At 33.4% G+C, this 19790-nt stretch overlaps 1 protein-coding gene across 1 annotated transcript in view; it reads right to left on the bottom strand.

Moving 5' to 3' along the window:
* LOC124353205 (homeobox protein Nkx-2.1-like) overlaps positions 1-19239 on the bottom strand; it is a 75850-nt gene extending 56611 nt beyond the window's left edge. Inside the window, exon 1 of the mRNA XM_046803100.1 lies at positions 18771-19239. Within this exon, the coding sequence (XP_046659056.1) occupies positions 18771-19176 (406 nt within the window). The 5' untranslated portion in view covers positions 19177-19239. The remainder of the gene's footprint in view (positions 1-18770) is intronic.
* Between the last annotated feature and the right edge of the window lie 551 nt (positions 19240-19790).

Genomic DNA, 19790 nt, shown 5'->3' with positions numbered 1-19790 from the left:
AAATACGAGAGGAAACAACGAGTCACTCACGTCAGTGAGTCCCGCCGGATTTATACTCTTGGGCTGCGTTTAATTCCTCGTAGAGTTATCATGTATTTAGTAAGGATCCTAACGTAATCATAATTTTTATCAAATTTGATAGTGACTGTATATACAGTATATCTATATAATGGGCAAAGTAAACTGTGACTCTAAGAATGTAATTTATCAAATTAATTTAAATTTTTTTTTACAATCAGTACTTTGGGCAAACATCTAACCACCTTAGAATCAAAATAACATGACATAGATTTGATATTTTTCATAATGAGAAGGAGACATGGAGAAGGAGAGATTGGCCAAACATGCTGCTGAGCAAAAAAAAAAAAAAAAAAAAAAAAAAAAAAAAAAAAATTGAAGAGTTTTATGATCTTAAAGGAATTAATAAGGTCTTCCCTTGTCCTGAAGAAAATGTAAATAGGTTGAAATTAAAAAATCTCGAACAAGCCCATCAGTTACTTCTAAAATCTAAATACCCAAATGGTTTACATTGAAAATAAAATTAACTTTTCAAAATTTCCTTCTGCTCCATTAACCATATAACAGCTGGGTCTTTGAATGTTTTAGTTGCGTATTTACATTTTTGGGTTATTTTCTTCTTATTGTTGTGTTTCTTGTTCTTTTGATATTTTTATTTTGCTTCCTGAATATGTGGGTATCAAATCCCATGGAATATAGAAGCTTTAGGCTATATCTTTGTTTTTTATTTAAATAAGTGAAATACTATATATATTCAATAAACATTGAATCACAAAAAGTACTTGCTCCGCCGGGACTCGAACCCGGATCTCTCACTTGCCGGGTGAGTGCGCTACCACTACACCAAAGAGCTCTCACTTTTTCAATTCAGTTATAATGTACTTGGCCGTTTCTGTCACATATGCGTTTAAATAACCAAGCTAACATGTGATCGGAAGACCACGTACCTATCAAACGACTTTTATTTACATGCACTAAATGTGTATAAATGGCAAACATTGAATCACAAAAAGTATATACATATTCCTTTCCTAATTGCACAACACGACTTTTTAGACTATTTTAATTGAATAAATCTGTAATTTATAATATTCAACTATAAGATTTATAATATTATACCGTTGCGATTGTTATCGAAAATTGGAGAAAATAACGTATACATATCAAATAGCTTCATATGACTGAGTTATTTTCTATCCTTAATAAAAACAGGATTTTTCCGAACATTCCCCATCGTTCAGTGGTACAATACATCAGTAACACTACGTTTCGAGATCCACAATCTGATCTCTTCTTCAGGTAAATAACTAACCTAACACATGTTTCTGCTCCCCAATGGTCTCTCAAAGTTTATCATAAATACTTAATATTGGAATCTATTGTGAACAACCCTCTTTGCAGACACATGGGTTGAATTTTTCACCATAGCGATTATCATATCCTATTCTGTCATTTAACTTCTTTTTGACTCCCAGAGTGATTTACAGCTAACTAGCTTTTCCTAGATATTTCTAAAGTTGAGATTTGTTTCCCGAAATCTGTCAATATATCGAAATAATCGTTCTTAAACATTCATGTTCCCAACAATGTACATTCTACAAACTCTCTAGGGGTTCCTTTGGATTTTAATCTAAAGTGAGACTCCCACATTAACTTACTAGTTTAATATCTTAATTTTTAATTTTTGGCCGAGGTCCCTATCAAAATTTGTCTTCAGGAAAACTCTGAGGTTGGGTTACAGTGGCTTATTCGAATATGAAGTTGGCTACGGCATAATATTCTGATGTTTCTGTAGTTTTGGTAGAATCTTCTGAATCCAAAATAGGGCATTAATCTCTACAGGTTGCCAGTGGGACGCTGCAGAGAGTTCTCTCGATCAAGAGGTGCTCTCGCTCTGGGAATCCTCATTTACTACGCAATAGTTTTTGTATTTAAAAACAAATCAATATTCTTACACCCTCCCCACCTAACGGTCATACATATAACACTAGATACAATGAAAGTCTTTCGATTAATCGATTCCGCCTTTCCTTGTCTCAACATTCAGTTTTCTTCTTTGGATAATTTTTAAAAGCTCTGCTGATTGTAAGAGTACTTATAGCTTGTAATAGCCACCTGAGGAACAAATTATTGTGGTCAGACCAGATGGTATTTCGTTTGCATTGCCTTTCAGGCTACAAACGATAATACAAATGTGTACAGTACAAATTATTATATATTTTTAATGTAATTACCTGCACAAGAGGTGTAAAGTTCAAGTACGTGAATATAAAAGTTTGAAGTGCAGGCTTAGATTCGTAATACCGAGCAAGGAGGTCTCTCTCGAATGTTTAAGACCCAGAGGGCGATTACGTTCCAAAAACAGTTTACAAAGAGCCAAATCAAGTGATCAAATTGATGAAATTTTCACGCAGCAGGAAGGGCAGGATTAGGGAAGATGTGCCGGGCTATTAACCAACCAGTAGGGCGTAGGGCGTGTGGGCTGATTTGCATGCTTGCGGTGTAGTGTGGGGCGGGTCTCAATTGTGGCTCAGGGAGGAACATTTGACAGCAGCTGTCGAGCCCTGAGGGCGCAACACCCCCGGAGCCGCTTACATTGTGATTACACAAGCGCTATCTGCTGGCCTGTCTGTCACTGTAGCCATTTTGGATTTATCAGCCGGGGGTCTAGGACAATGAACGGTTCTGGGCGCTTGGGTACCCAAGTTTGTGTGCTACCCGTAATGCAACAGCAATACATTTAGCATAACACTATTTATTTGAATAGATTTCGGAAATATATGCAATTCCATTTTTATTTATTTGAGTTTTGTGTACTCCTTTAGGCAGCACAATATATTAATCTCAAGAATTAAAATGGTAATATATACAAAAACCATATCCAACGCTACGTAGACTCAAAAACATCTTTTACATTATGTTTCCGTACATTATATATATATATATATATATATATATATATATATATATATATATTTATATATTTATTTATTTATATATATATAGATATGTGTGTGTGTGTGTGTGTGTGTGTGTGTGTGTGTGTGTGTGTGCGTGCGTGTGTGTGCGTGCGTGTGTGTGTGTACACAGTGTTTTCAAAAACGTGTCACAAACTTATGTGGGTGTTATTATTCATTATTTTCTACAACAAATGTCATATATATATATATACGTCGAGAAATGCCTCGTTTAGCCGCTAGCCGCCATTTTTGAACTTTGTATACAAAGATTATTAACATTAGTTAAGCTAAAGAAAAAAGTTTGATACATACGTTTTAATAGATAGAAAGAAAATTTAAAAATAATAATTGTGTTATTTTCTTTAATTTTAACTAAATTGTTTCTGTTAAAAATTTGTAAAGTCAAATAACAAAAACCCAGTATAGTTATAAAACTTTTACTAGATACCAACTATTTGAACAATTGTATTATAACTCCAACGAAATCCGTCAACGCATAAGGGAGCACGACCACTTTCAAGATACGCTTGCACAAGCCGGGAGCAGAAAACATTTTATCTTTTGATAGGCATCAGCTGTTTTACATAGGTTATAAAAGTTTTACAAGATACTGAATATTTTGTAATATTTTTAAACAATTCCAACGGTACTTTTTTCAACGAAATCCGTCAACGCATAAGCGAGCACGACCACTTTAAATATATTCTTACAGAATCCAGGAGCAACAAACAACAAGCTATGACCTGTTTGGCGACACAAATTCGTTTATAAAAAATACAACACGGCGGCTATCGGCTAAATAAGACCTTTCTTAACCCATTTTTACGCGACATTTTCTGTTTGAAATTATGAATAATATCACCAACAGAAGTTTGTGACACCCTTTTTTGAACACCCTGTAAAATATTTTAGTTATGTTTTATTTACAACATTCTGAATTATAGGATAGTATTAATCAGTTAAATAAAATCCTGTTATTCACCGTGGAATATGAGGTATTATTATTTATAGAGAGAATTAATGAGTGTAGGCTGTTATACTGTAGCCTACTGAGTAAGGCTGAAACACATAGCCTACATTCTATGTATCGGTATAACAACGCTACACCGCGCTACCATTCGTAGGCTAAAACAATAGCTACTTGACTGGTACTTGTGGAGACCTCGATGAACATTGTCTTTGGCCTATTCGTCGTGATAAACTTTACTCAGACATTTAATACGTTTTACGTAACATGAATCCAATATACATATGTGCTGTTTAGGCCTACCGTCAATACACTACGAGGCCAAAATTATTGGGTTGGGATTTCATTGGAAATACATAGACGAGCTCAGACATATACATTTATACGCTTATTATATCATGCTACGTATTTATTTATTCAGACGGAAAATCAATTTTTATAAAGTTGAAATACTGCAAGGATTACAGAAAATACAATAAAAAATCAAAGATATTTATAATTAATAGCATTATTATTGTGTGAATCAATTTAAATTCTTAACCAAATTTTTGTAGATAAACAAACTAATAGCACGTGTATTTTCTCTGTTTATATTGTTTTTTCAACCCATTTCAAGTCCATTTCAACAGAAATTTCTCAACAGGATTCTCCCACAATAAGATATAGCCTAGATATATGAGCGATAACAAACAGCTATAAAATCAAGTTATAAAATAAAAACTATATGACTCATAGGTAAATAACCACTAAAAAGAAATGAAACCAGGATATTAAAATAGATATCAATATAATAAGGTCTATTAGATAACTCTTTGGTCTGTAAGGTTAAATAAACAATTCTTTGCGACTGTCAAACTATAAGTCAATATTTTATGTATTTATCCATATGTTTAAAAGTAGACGGTTTATGTACGATTGAAGAGTATAAAGTATTTTTAAATATTCTATAATAATCAAAATGGTAAGCTTTATGATTTTTATATTATTTATAAAGTACTGAAGCCTAAAAGGAATGTCTTGTAACCTTTTCGCTTCTAGGAAATTAGGGTAGTTGCATAGAACAAGTTATGTTATTTTCTATAATGCAGTTTTATATACATATACAGGGTGTAAAAAAGTCCCGCACTGGCTTGGTAACTCCCGAACGATTACAGGTAAAGCAATAAAACTTGGTAAATCATTACTGCACCTATAAATCTACTTTTTAAAGTAACCACCAATTTGTTGTCATGTCAGGGGGTGGCCCGCAAGGAGTCAGAAGAAAATCTTAAAAGAGAGCTTAGGTCGAGTAGTACATCAAATTAAAGGTCTTTATTAGTAGAATACAATGCCGCAAATCCGATTTCAAAGGGTTCACTCTTTAAATAACTACGCTTGTTTAAAGCACAATGTAGACTCTGTTCTAGATGGTTTACTATTCTTGACTTGGCCCAAGTTGTACTAAAAGTTAAATTTAGTAAATGAATACTGGACTTATGAAATAGTTTCCTTTTATGTTTCCGATGACTTGTTAAGTACTAACATAGCACGAAAACTCCAAACTCCAATAAACGAAAAGAATCCGAAGAAAGATTTGGTTTCGACCAACAGCAACATATGATGTACTGCCTATTCAATGCTGTTGTGGATAGTATAGAGGATTGAAAATATTACCTATACACGAGCAATAAATATTTGTACACTAATGGCCAATTCTTTATTGCTAGTATTTCTATCTACATAGATATCGGATCATAGCTTTAGCTGGGGAGAATCATATACGAAATATCGATTCATTTTCATTTCCACGTGTTTTCCCTGAACCCAATTAACAATTAAGAGTGTAAGTGTAATCACTAAATGAGCCAAATTATTCAGTTCTGTGAGAAAAGACTGAATTACTCTTGTTATGTAACCATAAAGAAGTTCTTTGTTTGAAGTTTATTTTTTACGAAGGAAGGATTATGAAGGAAACAAGATTTTTCGGGACATTTGCCATCGTTCAGTGGAACAAAAAATCAGTAACACTACGTTTCGAGATCTGCAATCTGATGTCTTCTTCAGGTAAATAACTAACCTAATACATAATTACAAACTAGGTTAAAATAAACAAATCATGCCAGAGCGTTGTGACACGCTTAAGTCAGGAATCACAACCACCTGAGTGAAGTAAAATTATCTCGAACTTTTTGAACTAAAGTTTGAGATGAGTAAATTTTTTTCGAACTTTTTCTCGAAGCGCAAAACTGCCTGTTACAGCAATGATAATGGCAAACTAAAACTCAGGCGGCCCCCTCCTGAGGACTGGAGGGGGTTTGAACGAGTCTAACGTTCACAAGTGATCGCTCTCCAAGAGCGGACACACAGATAAGGCTTGAAGGCTGCTGATAAGCCGGGCTGGGGGTGGATGGCGGTGAAGGAGGCAGAAGGATGCTTGACGTCGCGACGCTCCACAGTTCCAAACACTTCACATGTTTGCTCTCCGCCCTGCGACCCGCCGTCGATAACCCGGGCATGACGTCTAGGCCCCTGGCTACCGATAACTAATACAGTACACGGTCACGCTCATCAATTATCAGTGTTGGGCTTGGCAATTAAAAAGGAAGACGTTTCCCCGATAAAAAAAACCGCATCAAGTTCAATTTCCGTAGTACCGTAGCTACATGAGAAGTGTAATAAATAATCGGGAATATAAAATAATAAGGTAAATACAATGTATGTGTGCAACTGCCATAGTACAAAAGGTTGTGCAGATGCCGTTTATTTACTTTTTTTATTGTTGACTGAGAACCTCAATGTGGACTATGTCTTGTCACAGATAATCTGCTCTGATTCATTTATTTATTATTCGATTTTATTAATTATTGTGTCATTAGATTTGCGATAAAATCCTCTAAAAACTGTTATTCTTAAGAAAAATGGCAGGTTTTTAAGATATTCAAAGTTTGAATGTTTTATGGCCGCCATTTTGAAAATACTAAAGATTATAATCAATTATAAGTGTTGGGCTTAGGAATTAAAAAAAGAAGACGTTTCTCCGATAAAAAAACCGTATCAAAGTCAATTTCCGTGGTAGCTGCGTGAGAAATGTTTACACACAAGAACGGGAATATAAAATAATATGGTAAATATATACTGTATGTGTCCAACAATGTACATAATGTTGTGCAGCTGCCGTTTATTTAGTTTTTGTATTGTTGGCTATTCGCTGAGAACGTCAATGTGGGCCATGTCTTGTCACAGTAAATATGCTCTGAATCAGTTATTTATTATTCGATTTAAATAATTTTGGTGTCATTGGATTTGTGATAAAATCCTCTAAAAAAATTTTATCCTTGAGAAAAATTGCAGGTTTTTAAGATATTAAAAGATATGATTATGGATATTTTATATCCATAATCAATTATAAGTTTTAAGCTTGGGAATTAAAAAAGGACATTTCTCCGATAAAAAAAACGCCATCGAAGTCAATTCCCATAGTAGCTACATGAGAAATGTTAACATAAATAATCGGGAATATAAAATAATAAGGTATACAATAATATATATGTGTACAACTGCCATAGTACAAAAGGTTGTGCAGTTGCCGTTTATTTACTTTTTTTTTTATTGTTGACAGAACCTCAATGTAGACTATGTCTTGTTACAGTAAATCTGTTCTAAATAAGTGATTTATTATTCGATTTAAATAACTTGTGAAAAACTCCTCTGGTATCTCAAGAAAAATGGCATTAGATTTGTGAATGTTTTATCAAATAGTAAATCAATTATAAGTGTTAAGCTTGGAATTAAGTGTCTGCGATAAAAAAACTGCATCATAATACGATAGCGAGAAATGTTAACATATAAGGACGAGAATACACAATGTTATATACTGTAAGTGTCCAACTGCCATTTACTTATTACTTTTTGTACTGTTCGCTAGGTACTCACTGAGAACCTCAATGTGGACTATGTCTTGTCACAGTAAGTATGCTCTAAATCAGTTATTTATTATTCGATTTAAATAATATTGTCATTCCTGTAATTCTTGAGAACAACCGCAGGTTTTTAAGATATTCAAAGTTTGAAAGTTTTAATTGGCCGCCATTTTGAAAATACTACAGATAATGTCATGATATATTTTTCAGTAACTGGCCTTGTTGTAATAAACATTTTAGCCCAATTTTCTATAATTTAATTTATCAGTTTTTAAAATATTAATTTTTTTATTAAAAAACACATACAGACAGACAGATGGGAAACTAAGCATCGGAGACCCATGTTCATATGGTGAAATATGTTTGTCTTGACCTGAGCAATAACGTGGTATACCTTTGTCCAGAGAGTTACGGGACACTCTGTAGGCTATATTTTTTATAATTGTTTTTCTAAAGAAATGTTATTTAACAGAAAATAACAAAAAATTAATGTGTTTTATTTAAAACAATTAAACTATATTTATTCAAATAGGCTACTACTTAAGGAATTGCAAATCTTCATAAATATAAATGTTACTTCCTTCAGGCACCTTTCAAAGATACAGGGTGTGAAAAAGTCCCGCACTGGGCTTGATAATTCCCGAATGATAACAGGTAAAGCAATAAAACTTGTGTCAGCCTCCAGAGTGATAGCCTATAATATTCCATGGTTAGATCACAGAAATTATTCTTGTCTGTATAGAAATGAATTTTCATGCAAAGTTAAAAGGTAACATATGAAATATTTCTGGAGATATCTTGCCATATGATACATTCACATTTTTGTTCATTAAGATAGGTTTCATAGCAGTGTTCAAGTAATATGAGTTTCGGTGAATTAGGGAGGTTACTACAACACAGGGGTTCGCAGAAATCAAATCTTGTCTTCTATCTTATAATATTGATTCTCCTCTCTAAAATTTGTTCTTCTATCTCTATGAATAAACATTTCAAATTTTGAAACCTCATATTATTTTAAATTTTTTTACAAATTTAATTCTGCAATATTCTCGTTGCCTTCACAGTTACCCATAACGCAAATGTAAAATCATTTACTAACGCTCTGCCAAAACCCACGGAGTTCCCATGCACAATGATTGAACTCAATATTTCTCGTATAAAAATAAAGCTTCACGCAAACTTTCAATTCTATAGGTCAGTTCTTTTTCCAGATACCATGCGGACAGACAGACAGATAGACAGAAGTGAAATTATTCCAACCTCTGAATGATAGGCTTCACTAACGCTCAGCCCATTATTAATGAGGTTTAATAGCAAAGACAAAACTGTTAGTCAAATTAAAACATTTACGTTTTAGTAGGCCTAGATTGTTTTATTTTATACTTACATTTGAGAGCTGTCAAAGTTTCAGTTTCAGCTCACCTATTGAATGGAATTAATGTTGGTCATTGATTTCAACAAAACAGTTTTTTATTCACCATTCTTTCTATAATACGGCAGGAGAATTACGCTTCACTTATGTAAAACGCTGAAATAAGTAGTTATGTAGATTATAGTTTAAAAATATACAATATACAAAATTTGAAGTTTATATTATTAAACTTATTCGTTCCTGACGTATCGTGCTTGCAGTTACGCTTCGCTAATTCGCGCAGCGTTATCCCACAAGGTTACAAACACCATAATTTTTCTTATATAGAACAAAAAATCAAGCAAATCAACAATTAAATCAATCGGAAGTTTTTTTCAGACTCGTTCAATGAGAGGTTTCTCTAATTCTGTAGCTAACAATGATTAAAAATCAATTATAATACGGTAATGTCTAATAAACTTTCAGACAGATTTGATTAAATATTTTCCAGAACCGTTTATGGATCTGGTTGAGAAACGTCTACAAAATGATCGTTTACGAAACGACAACACACCGTGACTTGGAACGATGACATTGAGCGTTTCCTCGTTGGAGAGGAGCGAGAAGGGGGATATCGTGTGTGGACGGTTTTTGGAAGTTGTGTGTGTGTGTGTGTGTGTGTGTGTGTGTGTGTGTGTGTGTGTGTGTGTGTGTGTGTGTGTGTGCGCGCGCGCGCGTGTGTGTGTGCGTGTGACTGCGGGATGAAGCGACAGTCTGTGTTGTGGTTCGTTTGACCTGTTATTTCAGGTGTGCTTGTGTGTCCAGGGTCGCACTGCTCTAGCTAGATTCTGCTGCGGTGTCGAACTATGCTTGCTTCTGCCCACAAGAGTCACAGATTACATAAACGATATGTCAATCTGTTATCTCACAGTTTAATCAATGTTTAATTGATATTTGCTGTTTACTTTGCTAAGTTGCAGGTCTTTGTGTATGCTGTCCATTACTTACACAAAACTTACGCAAATTCGTTTATCTAATTTTATGAAATTCTATTAGGCCTATTATACGAACTTTAAGTCCTTTTCCAGTCACCTTGAAATATGAAAATTAAGATCATGTCTTTAATTGTCATTCCCTTTAGTATTAGGATAAACTTTTTAATCGTAGGTCCTTGAGGAGGTGGTGCTACTAAAAGTGAGATGGGTCGAAAAGTAAGGCGAAGACGTAACGTGCTTTACTTCCTACCGCAAAGGCCAGACTACATTCTACTCAGAACGTTTTATACAGGGTGTGTACTAAAGGTATAAATTTATCATTAATAAATGTTTGTTTTTTTAAATTTGACTTTCATATTCCCTGAGTATGTAATGTTGTAAAACATGGTATTGTGTTTGGTAGTACTAATCAGTTGTTTTTATTCGATTTTAATTAAACAACCACTTTTAGATGTAGAATAAAGTTTATAACATTTTAATATTCTTATATAAAATTTTCATACAGGGTATCTATTTGGCGGAATTTTAACATCAAAATTTATGATTGGCCGCCATTTTGAAACGGGTAAAGATAATTTGTTCATATTTTTTTCTCAAATGGGTATACAACAGGTCAATACAACTGCAAAGTTTCATAACTTTTTCTTTACTGGTATAAAAGATATAACTTTTTTGGTAAAAATCACACAGACAGGTAGACGGAAAACTAAAGGTTTTAGGACATACCTCCATATGAAGTTTTTTGCTCATTTTCATGTCTAGAACAAAATACTACAATATTGGAACGCCTTTAGTAAACACCGTGTATAGGCCTATCTTAAGTAAACCCAATAATTATCGAAATTTTTTTTGTCTAAATATCCCTTTCATGGGGACTTACTATAAATATAGGTTATAACTGATACTACAAAGTTACATGCTTTGCTAATCTTAGTCTACTTATTCAACCTAATCAACCGTCGTCTGTTTCTAAATCTATATATATACACGAGTAAAAATGAATGTTTGTGTTTGTCCTTTATAGACTCAGAAACTATTTGACCGATCATTATGAAAATTTGTATGTATATGTATTTTTCCACGTAGAAGGTTTATATGCTTAGCCCATTGATGTAACTCACCACCAGGAGGCGCTGCAAAATATATAAGTTATCATAGTGCCTGCACATTGTAAACTACAATTACGAGATAGTTGTGTATAATAACCACACAGGCGCTAAGTTTTTATGGATATTTGTCTTTCAAATGAATTTCTGTTTGGCCTTATAGCTTGAATGTTAGACCACTTTATTATTAAGTACATGTACGTGTACAATGGCTATAGACATACACTTTTGGCAGATTTTCTTGATAGTGTCAACAAGGTGCTCATACACGAGCAAAGCTTACAAAAAGCGTGCGAAGCCGCGGGGAACAGCTAGTTTCATATACACGCAATTCCTCAAACACGTAGCCTATCAGAAGCACAAAATTATACTCTTTACGATTATTTCATTATTTATGTTTTCCCCCGAACGCCTGTAAAACCCAATTAATATTTGATCAAAACGACTTTACCAAGAGATTGAAAAAAATATTAAACAGTTAGAAGTTTGACATTTCTTAAATTGACAAAACAAATACATCGGAAGTATAAATTAATGGGAGAGGTAATTGTGTTTGAAGATATGGAACAATTAACAATAAATGGTTAATGACAGTGCAAAGACTTCTACGAGTATGTGAAGGAAACTAATGGAAAAGAATACTTCTTTTTTTTGTTATTTATTTAAAGTACCTTAGAGTGCCCGAGCAAAACTTAAAACCAGATTATTTGCGTACAAAATATTTAAGTAATATTTAGGAAGATTTGTAACCCATGTGTTCAATATAGGTAGTCGACAATGACGAAGTAGATTAAAGATTATGTGCGTAACGTTTTATTATATATATATATATATATATAGTACATATATTTAATTATCACAACACATTACATACATTACTTTTATTACATTTACCTTAAACAGCCATTAAAAGTGTATATTATCATTTTAAGAACATTTTAATACCTATATAAATACGCTAACAACTTCAAAAACCCATCTTACACTTATTCAAAGCGAAATTTCCACAGTCTACGTAAAACTGTCATATTTTAGGAGAAAATACTGACAATGATACTATTTATTTTTATGAAGAACTAAACGTGAAGATCGCAAACCAAAATGAATCTCTTTTTCAAATATTCGAAATCATAGGTTTATTGAGAGTGCTAGTCAAGGCAGTACGTTATTTGTTTGTTTTTTAGTTTCGTTACCGTAGTCTTTTAAGATATTTTCCATGAAAACGTGCAAAACATTGTTGTACGTTTTATTTAGGCGTTAAGAAAAGTTAGTTTAGACAATGTTGTAATAGAGCGCAAAGGAAAATGGCTTATATAAGGCTATACGGTATTTATATTACTTATGACTTAAGAGAATGACATGTCTCAATGAAAAAGGTTTATTATGATTAAAGGAAATAACATTTTTTTAATTAAATATAAGCGAATAAAATTACAATTTTTATAATAAAAACCATACCTCTCACTTTAGCAGAATTTCATATGCATTCTGTAAAAAGGGATTATTTTTCTCTTCAAGATGGCTTACTTATATTGTCTACAATTCCTTGCAAAATTATATAAAATACGTTGGTTCTACTTTAAATTTTAACTTTTTATTTTAAAGGATAAGACTACACAATTTTTCAAATCCTAACGCAACGTAATGCCGATTTCACAAAAAATAATGCATCCAAGTTCTGAAGTTATGAATTACTAATTTATCTATTTATTAAGCAGTATTCAGAAAGAATTTCTCCTATTGAATGTTAACTAGGTACCAAATAAGGTAAATTGAACATTTTATGTAATTTTGGTTAATCTGTTGCCTGATATCAGAATTCACACATTAGCAGCTCACTGTTACTGAATATAAAAATGTAAAATAAATTTAATTAGTATCAAAAATTATAAAAACATAATTATTAGTAATTTGTATGACACGATATGCTATTAATTGAATGAGCGCTAGCGAAGCTTATCGATCGAGGGGGTGGAATTTATTCTGTATGCGTGTCTATGTCTATTTGTGTATCTGACCGCACAGTATCTCAAGAATGAACTTTTGTTATATATCTTAATGTTGCATGAAACCTAATTTATATAAAGGCAAAACTAGTTCTTTCATGGTGAGTGTCACTTCACGGATTTGGTTGTTTTAACATTCTTATGTTGGTCTAATTTATAACCGTGACGGCAAGGATAAATCGCAGAGTAAATAAACTTGTAACACAAACTGAGAACAATAAAGTAAAACTGCTATTGGCCTCTGGTCAATCGTAGGTGGTTGGTCGGCGAATGCAGACCTATTGTGAAATGTATTCTGTACTTAAGTTTTAATAATTAGTGTTGTGTTTAGTTTTTTATTAAGTGCATGTTCTAGAGTCGGTGAAGTTGACTCACAACATGGTGGTTGTGATTCCAGACTTAGGCGTGTCACAACGCTCTGGTATGATTTTTTTATTTTAACCTAGTGTGTAATATGTGTTAGGTTAGTTATTTACCTGAAGAAGAGGTCAGATTTCAGATCTCGAAACGTAGTGTTATTGATTTTTTTTTGTCACTGAACGATGACAAATGTCCGGACAAAATACTTCCATCGTCAAAAAAACTTCAAACAAAGAAATTTAAATTACAAAATCTTACATAGAAAAACATGTAGCCAAATAAATTGACCTATAGACTTGAAATTTTAGTTGGAACCTCCGCTAAACCAATGTGACTCGTAATGTGGCGTACACCGTGTAGGATTGGTCTGACACCTATAAGTAATTTAGCAATTTAAACTTTGTACACGGTATTACTGTTGAATAAGTAATTTAAGTAAGTGATCAGTGAAATTACTTCTACAATATAACTGAATTACTTGAAGCTGCATAAAGTATTACGATAACTTCATAACTCCTGTTTTCAAGCATATGTTTATATAATGTTCTCCATTTCAGTGTTAAGGTGTAGCGAAAAGAGATTAAAAACATTAAACAGTATTTATGATGTAAAGACATTTCAACAACCTACAGTATAACCAGTAAAATTCAATATAATTATTTATTACTTCTAGTACTGAATGTTTTTTGATAGCGCTGCTACAAACATGGTTACAATAAATGAAATAATATTGTAGATTTCAACGAATCATAATTTCGATCATATGTTATTGTTTGTTTTTAGCACCTACATGACAGCCATGTGTCAAAAAGTGAGTTTACATACAGCCTCGCATTAACTCTACCTTGTATAACTTAATCGCTTATATATATATATATATTTATATATATATATATATAATTTTTGAGTTCATATGTAATGTATTATGCTATTTCTTATTTTTTTTAACCGAGGTTCATTACATTATAGCTTTATATATCTACCAACTTTAATTAATTCGAACAGGAAGGAAGTGAAATGTTTAATGTATGTTTGACTAGTTTTATTCCTTACCGTTGATAAAAAAAATAAATAAATCTATAATTACAACAGAGTATCGAATAAATTTCATAACTAAAAAAACATCGTTTATTCTGATAACAGTTTTATTTAAAAAATAGAATTCCATTTTATTCCCTTTAAGTAGTTATATATTAATGTGATGTACAACATTAAAAAAAACGTTCTTCAATACGTTATCACGAGAAACATGGCTATGAGTTTTCAAATTCACAATTATTGAGATGTTGAGGTACTAAAATGTACTAGTGTCTCAAATTGCATTGGATACGTACCAAGTGTATGGTTGTTAGATATAAAATAAAGTTGTTAAAAAGTTTATTTGTGTTGCAGTAAATATCTCAAATTGGTTTACCAGGTAATACCAGGACAAGTGAAAAATAGGAACGGACGCCCCTCTTGAAAGAGAACTCAACGTTGGGTAGAACTAGTGACTAGCTCTGACCAATAGCCTCGCGCGTCGGCTACTGACCGTACGTACAAGCTGCTTATTTCAATTATTGTACTGTATCTATGTGTCGTTAGAACAACGAAAGTAACTAAATAATAATTGTCGTGGGCATCCATAATGAGCTTTCAATACTATTTAATGCGTACATAGACACAGAATTAAAAAAAAAAAAAAAAAAAAAAAAAAAAAAAAAAAAAAAAAAAAAAAAAAAAAATGGGTAACGCTAATTTTACACAGTTGGTTGGGTGTCCTGTCTAATGTTTGTTCGCATTGTTAATATATTTATCAGATAAACACTCAATCATAGTATAGGGCGCGTAATAATAGAACATACGATTTTTTTGTAGCCTACATACAGCATAGTTGATATATTAAGTGGTTTAATGCTTGTTGTACTATAAAACAAAGTAGGACTGCCCGTCAGACCATTTACGTGACAAGCTTCGCCGAGGATACTTGAAACATTTTTTAGCTCATTTCATTCTTTAGATTTAAGTGAAACATACAGAAAATAGGCTACATTTTTGCAGATAAAAGATAAATTGAGTCAGCCTATTTAGTGATAAACTGCAAATACAGATATCCAAATTCCGTAGTAGTACAAGCATCGCTATACATTTCGTTCTTGGCTATGTATAAAGTTTCATGCGAATTCTACAAATAAAACATTGTTCGAGATAGCTTGCCACAAGATACACACACATTTTTGTTAGGGTTCATAGGAGTGTTGAAATAATAAGTTCCGGTGAGCTAGGGAGGGTACTACCTACAACACAAGAGTGCGCTGATATCAAATGTTTACACCGACTTTTAACGTGATAATAATGGTTTATTCCATATTATTTATATATAGCTTACCCTAAATACTAATAGTTCGTTAAATGACGGCAAATTAAGAGTAAAGTAAGTGATTAAAATGAGTATTTATATTTTTTATTGTTTATTGACATTACGTTACACGTCATAGGACATGTATTATGGTGCCACATTAGATAAAATTAAAGAGTATAATTAGCGTTTAACGTTTTGTGACTAGCAGATGACCAACGCAACAAATATAACCTCAAACATGTAGGTGTAATTTCAGACTATATTTCCAAACTTTGTAGGTATATATAGATTTTCTATTTATAATTAAGTATTTTTATAAGTAACATGTTGGTAAAACAAAGTGAATGGTTGAGCTTAGTTATTTCAGTGACCAACCAGAGTTTGTTAAAAGCTAGGCTGTATATAGTCTAATGTTACATTTTTATTACTGTTGTTGTTTAATAGTTCATTGTTATTTATTAATATTGTTGTTATTGTTGAAGAATGTTCAGAGATCTATCGCATAATTTAGCTATATTTAGAATGCTGTATATTGTTTGGCGATATTTTATTCTTGTCATTCATTTGTATAATTTATCTTTTTATACTCTGATTAATGCATGTATTATCCCCATAATGTTATATAAAATGCCAATAGCCCATTTAAAAGTCAAGACTTACAGAAGCACCAAAGCTACACAAAGAACAACATGAAATTCTTTGTAAAAATTTAAACTAAACTAAGCAAATCAAACCATTTATAAAACTGTAATGTAATTTTGTATTTTGCTGTTTTTAAGTTTCATTATAGACCTCACCGATAAGTCATATTGGCTTGGCGGGGCCATGATTCTGTAAAATAACGTGCAAAATAACTTTTTTTATTAATAAATAAACATGTTATAAAATGGTGTATGCGCTATTATTAAGGCAAAACTCAAGCTGTTTAGTAACAATTAAAATGTAAACAAATAAATTAAAATGATGCAGCGTTAAGCGTGTATAGTTTTCGTCGTATGCAAATTACATAATTAATGTATGTTTATACACATTTTCTAAACTAAACCACTTCAAACTAAACTTTGATAATATACAAATTAAAAAATATTGCGCATAGAAATCATTTTAATAGCTTTAATGCCGCTTAATATGTTACAATTTAAAGCCAACGTAAGCCTAGAACGTTTCTCAAACTGGAATATAAATAAATTTGTTTTACACTGTCATATAGGAAGTATATAAATTCATGTAAATTTTTGGAATATGTCCGGACAGTTGTAATGTATATTTAAATATGTAATTTTGTACAAATTTACTGCTAAATAAATTAGTTTTCTGATCTGCAGCGTTAACTAGCTTTACAAAGCTATCTAATTAAATCCTTATATTCCAACATTTAAAATACAGTCATATTACAACACTAAATATTCGAATTACCTTTATGTGTGTTATAGGTAAATACGGCTATATAGGTTTTAGTAAAAATTAAAATAATCAACATAAATCTATTACAAACCCGATGAATTATTTTTCAATGTAAAGTATATTTATAAATACTAGTGTGATTAATAGTCTATTAACATTATCTAGTTTCTGATGTAAAGTAATGGTAATGTGGCCTACATTGCTTAGTGGTACTTTAATTGGTCTGTCAGGAATTACAGTTACAATTGGAATAAATAAATATTTGTCACGTCAAAATATAAAATATGTTTAATTTGTATTCAGTCATGTATTTTACAAATTAAATGTAACAAAGGACAAAATTTATCGATTTGATTATTAAAAATGAGCCTTATTATCATACAGAACATGAAGGTCTTTGATTTATTTAACTAGATTTCAACTTTCAACGATTTAATAAACAAATAAATATTTGTCACGTCAAAATATAAAATATGCTTCATTTGTATTCAGTCATGTATTTTACTAAATTAAATGTAACAAAGAACCAAAATTTATCGATTTTATTATTGAAAATGAGCCTTATTATCATACAGAACATGAAGGTCTTTGATTTATTTAACTAGATTTCAACTTTCAACGATTTAATAAGTGCATGTTTTCAAATCCAGCCTACAGGATAACTTGGTGAAACCCATATAGTATTAATGAAGGCAACAAACTGTTTGTTCAATTTTACGAGTAGTTTTAATTATTTGTGCATTATTAGGCCTATTATTATTAGTCATTCCTATACTATTTTTAATTGCAGTTCTGTTGACATCGCATGTTTAGGCTATTGTGAGACGGTTAATTTTGACATCATAGTGCAAATGTAAACATTCAAGAGTCAATCAGAACTTCGACTTAATTATTTTCAATGGGTAAATTCACAGTTTAATTAATTTATTGATGCAAATCTTAGAATCTGTCAATGATTATGATTATGATCTGTAGAGTATATGATTACGGAATCAAAATTTATATGAGGAAATCAATCAAAAACGACTAATGGATAAATTATAAATCCAAAGAAACCCTTGCTTCGATTGTATGGTAATCTAGTAATAAGCCGTTAGATTCAAAACAATGTACGCCCCCTCCCCACCCTTTCTACCCTAACCCCCCCCCTCCCACAAATCCTACAAGCGGAGCAGGTCATTTATTTACATATTTTGATAAATCATTTATCATAACATTCTGATTTGGTTGGACTCTACACTAGTTTGAAGTATTGATGTCAGGGTTCCAGAGGAGGGGTAGTTACAGAGGAATCTCTAGAGTCTAGAGTGTACTCACCTCTGCCGGCACACTACTATACTACACTCTCTACACTGGCACTCACTTGCGAATCTCGGATCGTTGGCCGTAGCGCCGTACCATCCTGCGGCAGAGTTGCCGTACGTGATATCCGAGCCGTTGCAGTACTGGCTGGGGAACTGGTGTACGTGCATGTACGGGTTGGCCATGGTGTTGGGACTGGACGCGGCGGGTCCGGTAGAACCGCCGCTGCTACCACCGCTACTGCGGTACGGACTGGGGGGCGCGCACAGCTCCAGCTTGCGATAAGACTCTTCTATAGGGCTGAGGATGTCGGTGACCGAGAAGGGTGTGGTGTGCGGCTGGTGTTTGGGGCTCAAGGACATGGCCAGGTCGGCGCCATTCAGCTCGGGCAGGATGTCCGCATCCTGCAGGACACCGCCGGACGTAAACCCGGACGACGAGGTGCCCGGATGTACTGTGGTAGACATGCGCTCACTAGGACCTCGCTCCTTCGACCGACCTTCCCGTCGAGTGCTGTCAAGCGCCCTTCGCTTTCTACCGGGAATTGTGGGTAATGGATCGCCCCGACTGAGGGGTAGGGGGAGGGGAGGGGCCTCCCGCTCGACCAATCGGCTCTCCCTCCCCCCTCCCGCGCGGCACCCCCTCCCCACCACCCCCTAACCTGACCCGTGCGTCTGTACCGGCGGCGGCGGCAATTGAAAGGTTTATATTTCAGTGATAAACATCGACTAGGAAAATATTATGTGATAAGGACGTGATAGCAGGCTAATTGTACTCGACGGGAGGGCCCTCTAACGCCGGTGTAGGACTCTCCAGTGCCCGGTCAGGCCGCTCGCCAACGTGCCTCCCGACTCTGATTCTTCCTTCCACTTCCACTTCCACGTCGAGGGCCTCTCACTCTCAGACAATCTGTTTACCCAAGTGAACATCGATAGATACCCCGTCACCGCGATCAGCTGACTGAAAACTGTGCCGCTGACCGATATTACACTTTTACACCTGGAGCTCGGAAATACCGCTTTTATGTATCAACTCCACATACCCTAGGAGGCTGCAGTATAATAAGAATCCACCGTCACAA

Source organism: Homalodisca vitripennis, chromosome 1 (assembly GCF_021130785.1).
Source record: "Homalodisca vitripennis isolate AUS2020 chromosome 1, UT_GWSS_2.1, whole genome shotgun sequence".
NCBI classification, from domain to species: Eukaryota; Metazoa; Arthropoda; class Insecta; order Hemiptera; family Cicadellidae; genus Homalodisca; species Homalodisca vitripennis.
The sequence above is the reverse complement of the archived record's forward strand: the minus strand, read 5'-3'. Positions and strand labels throughout refer to the sequence as shown.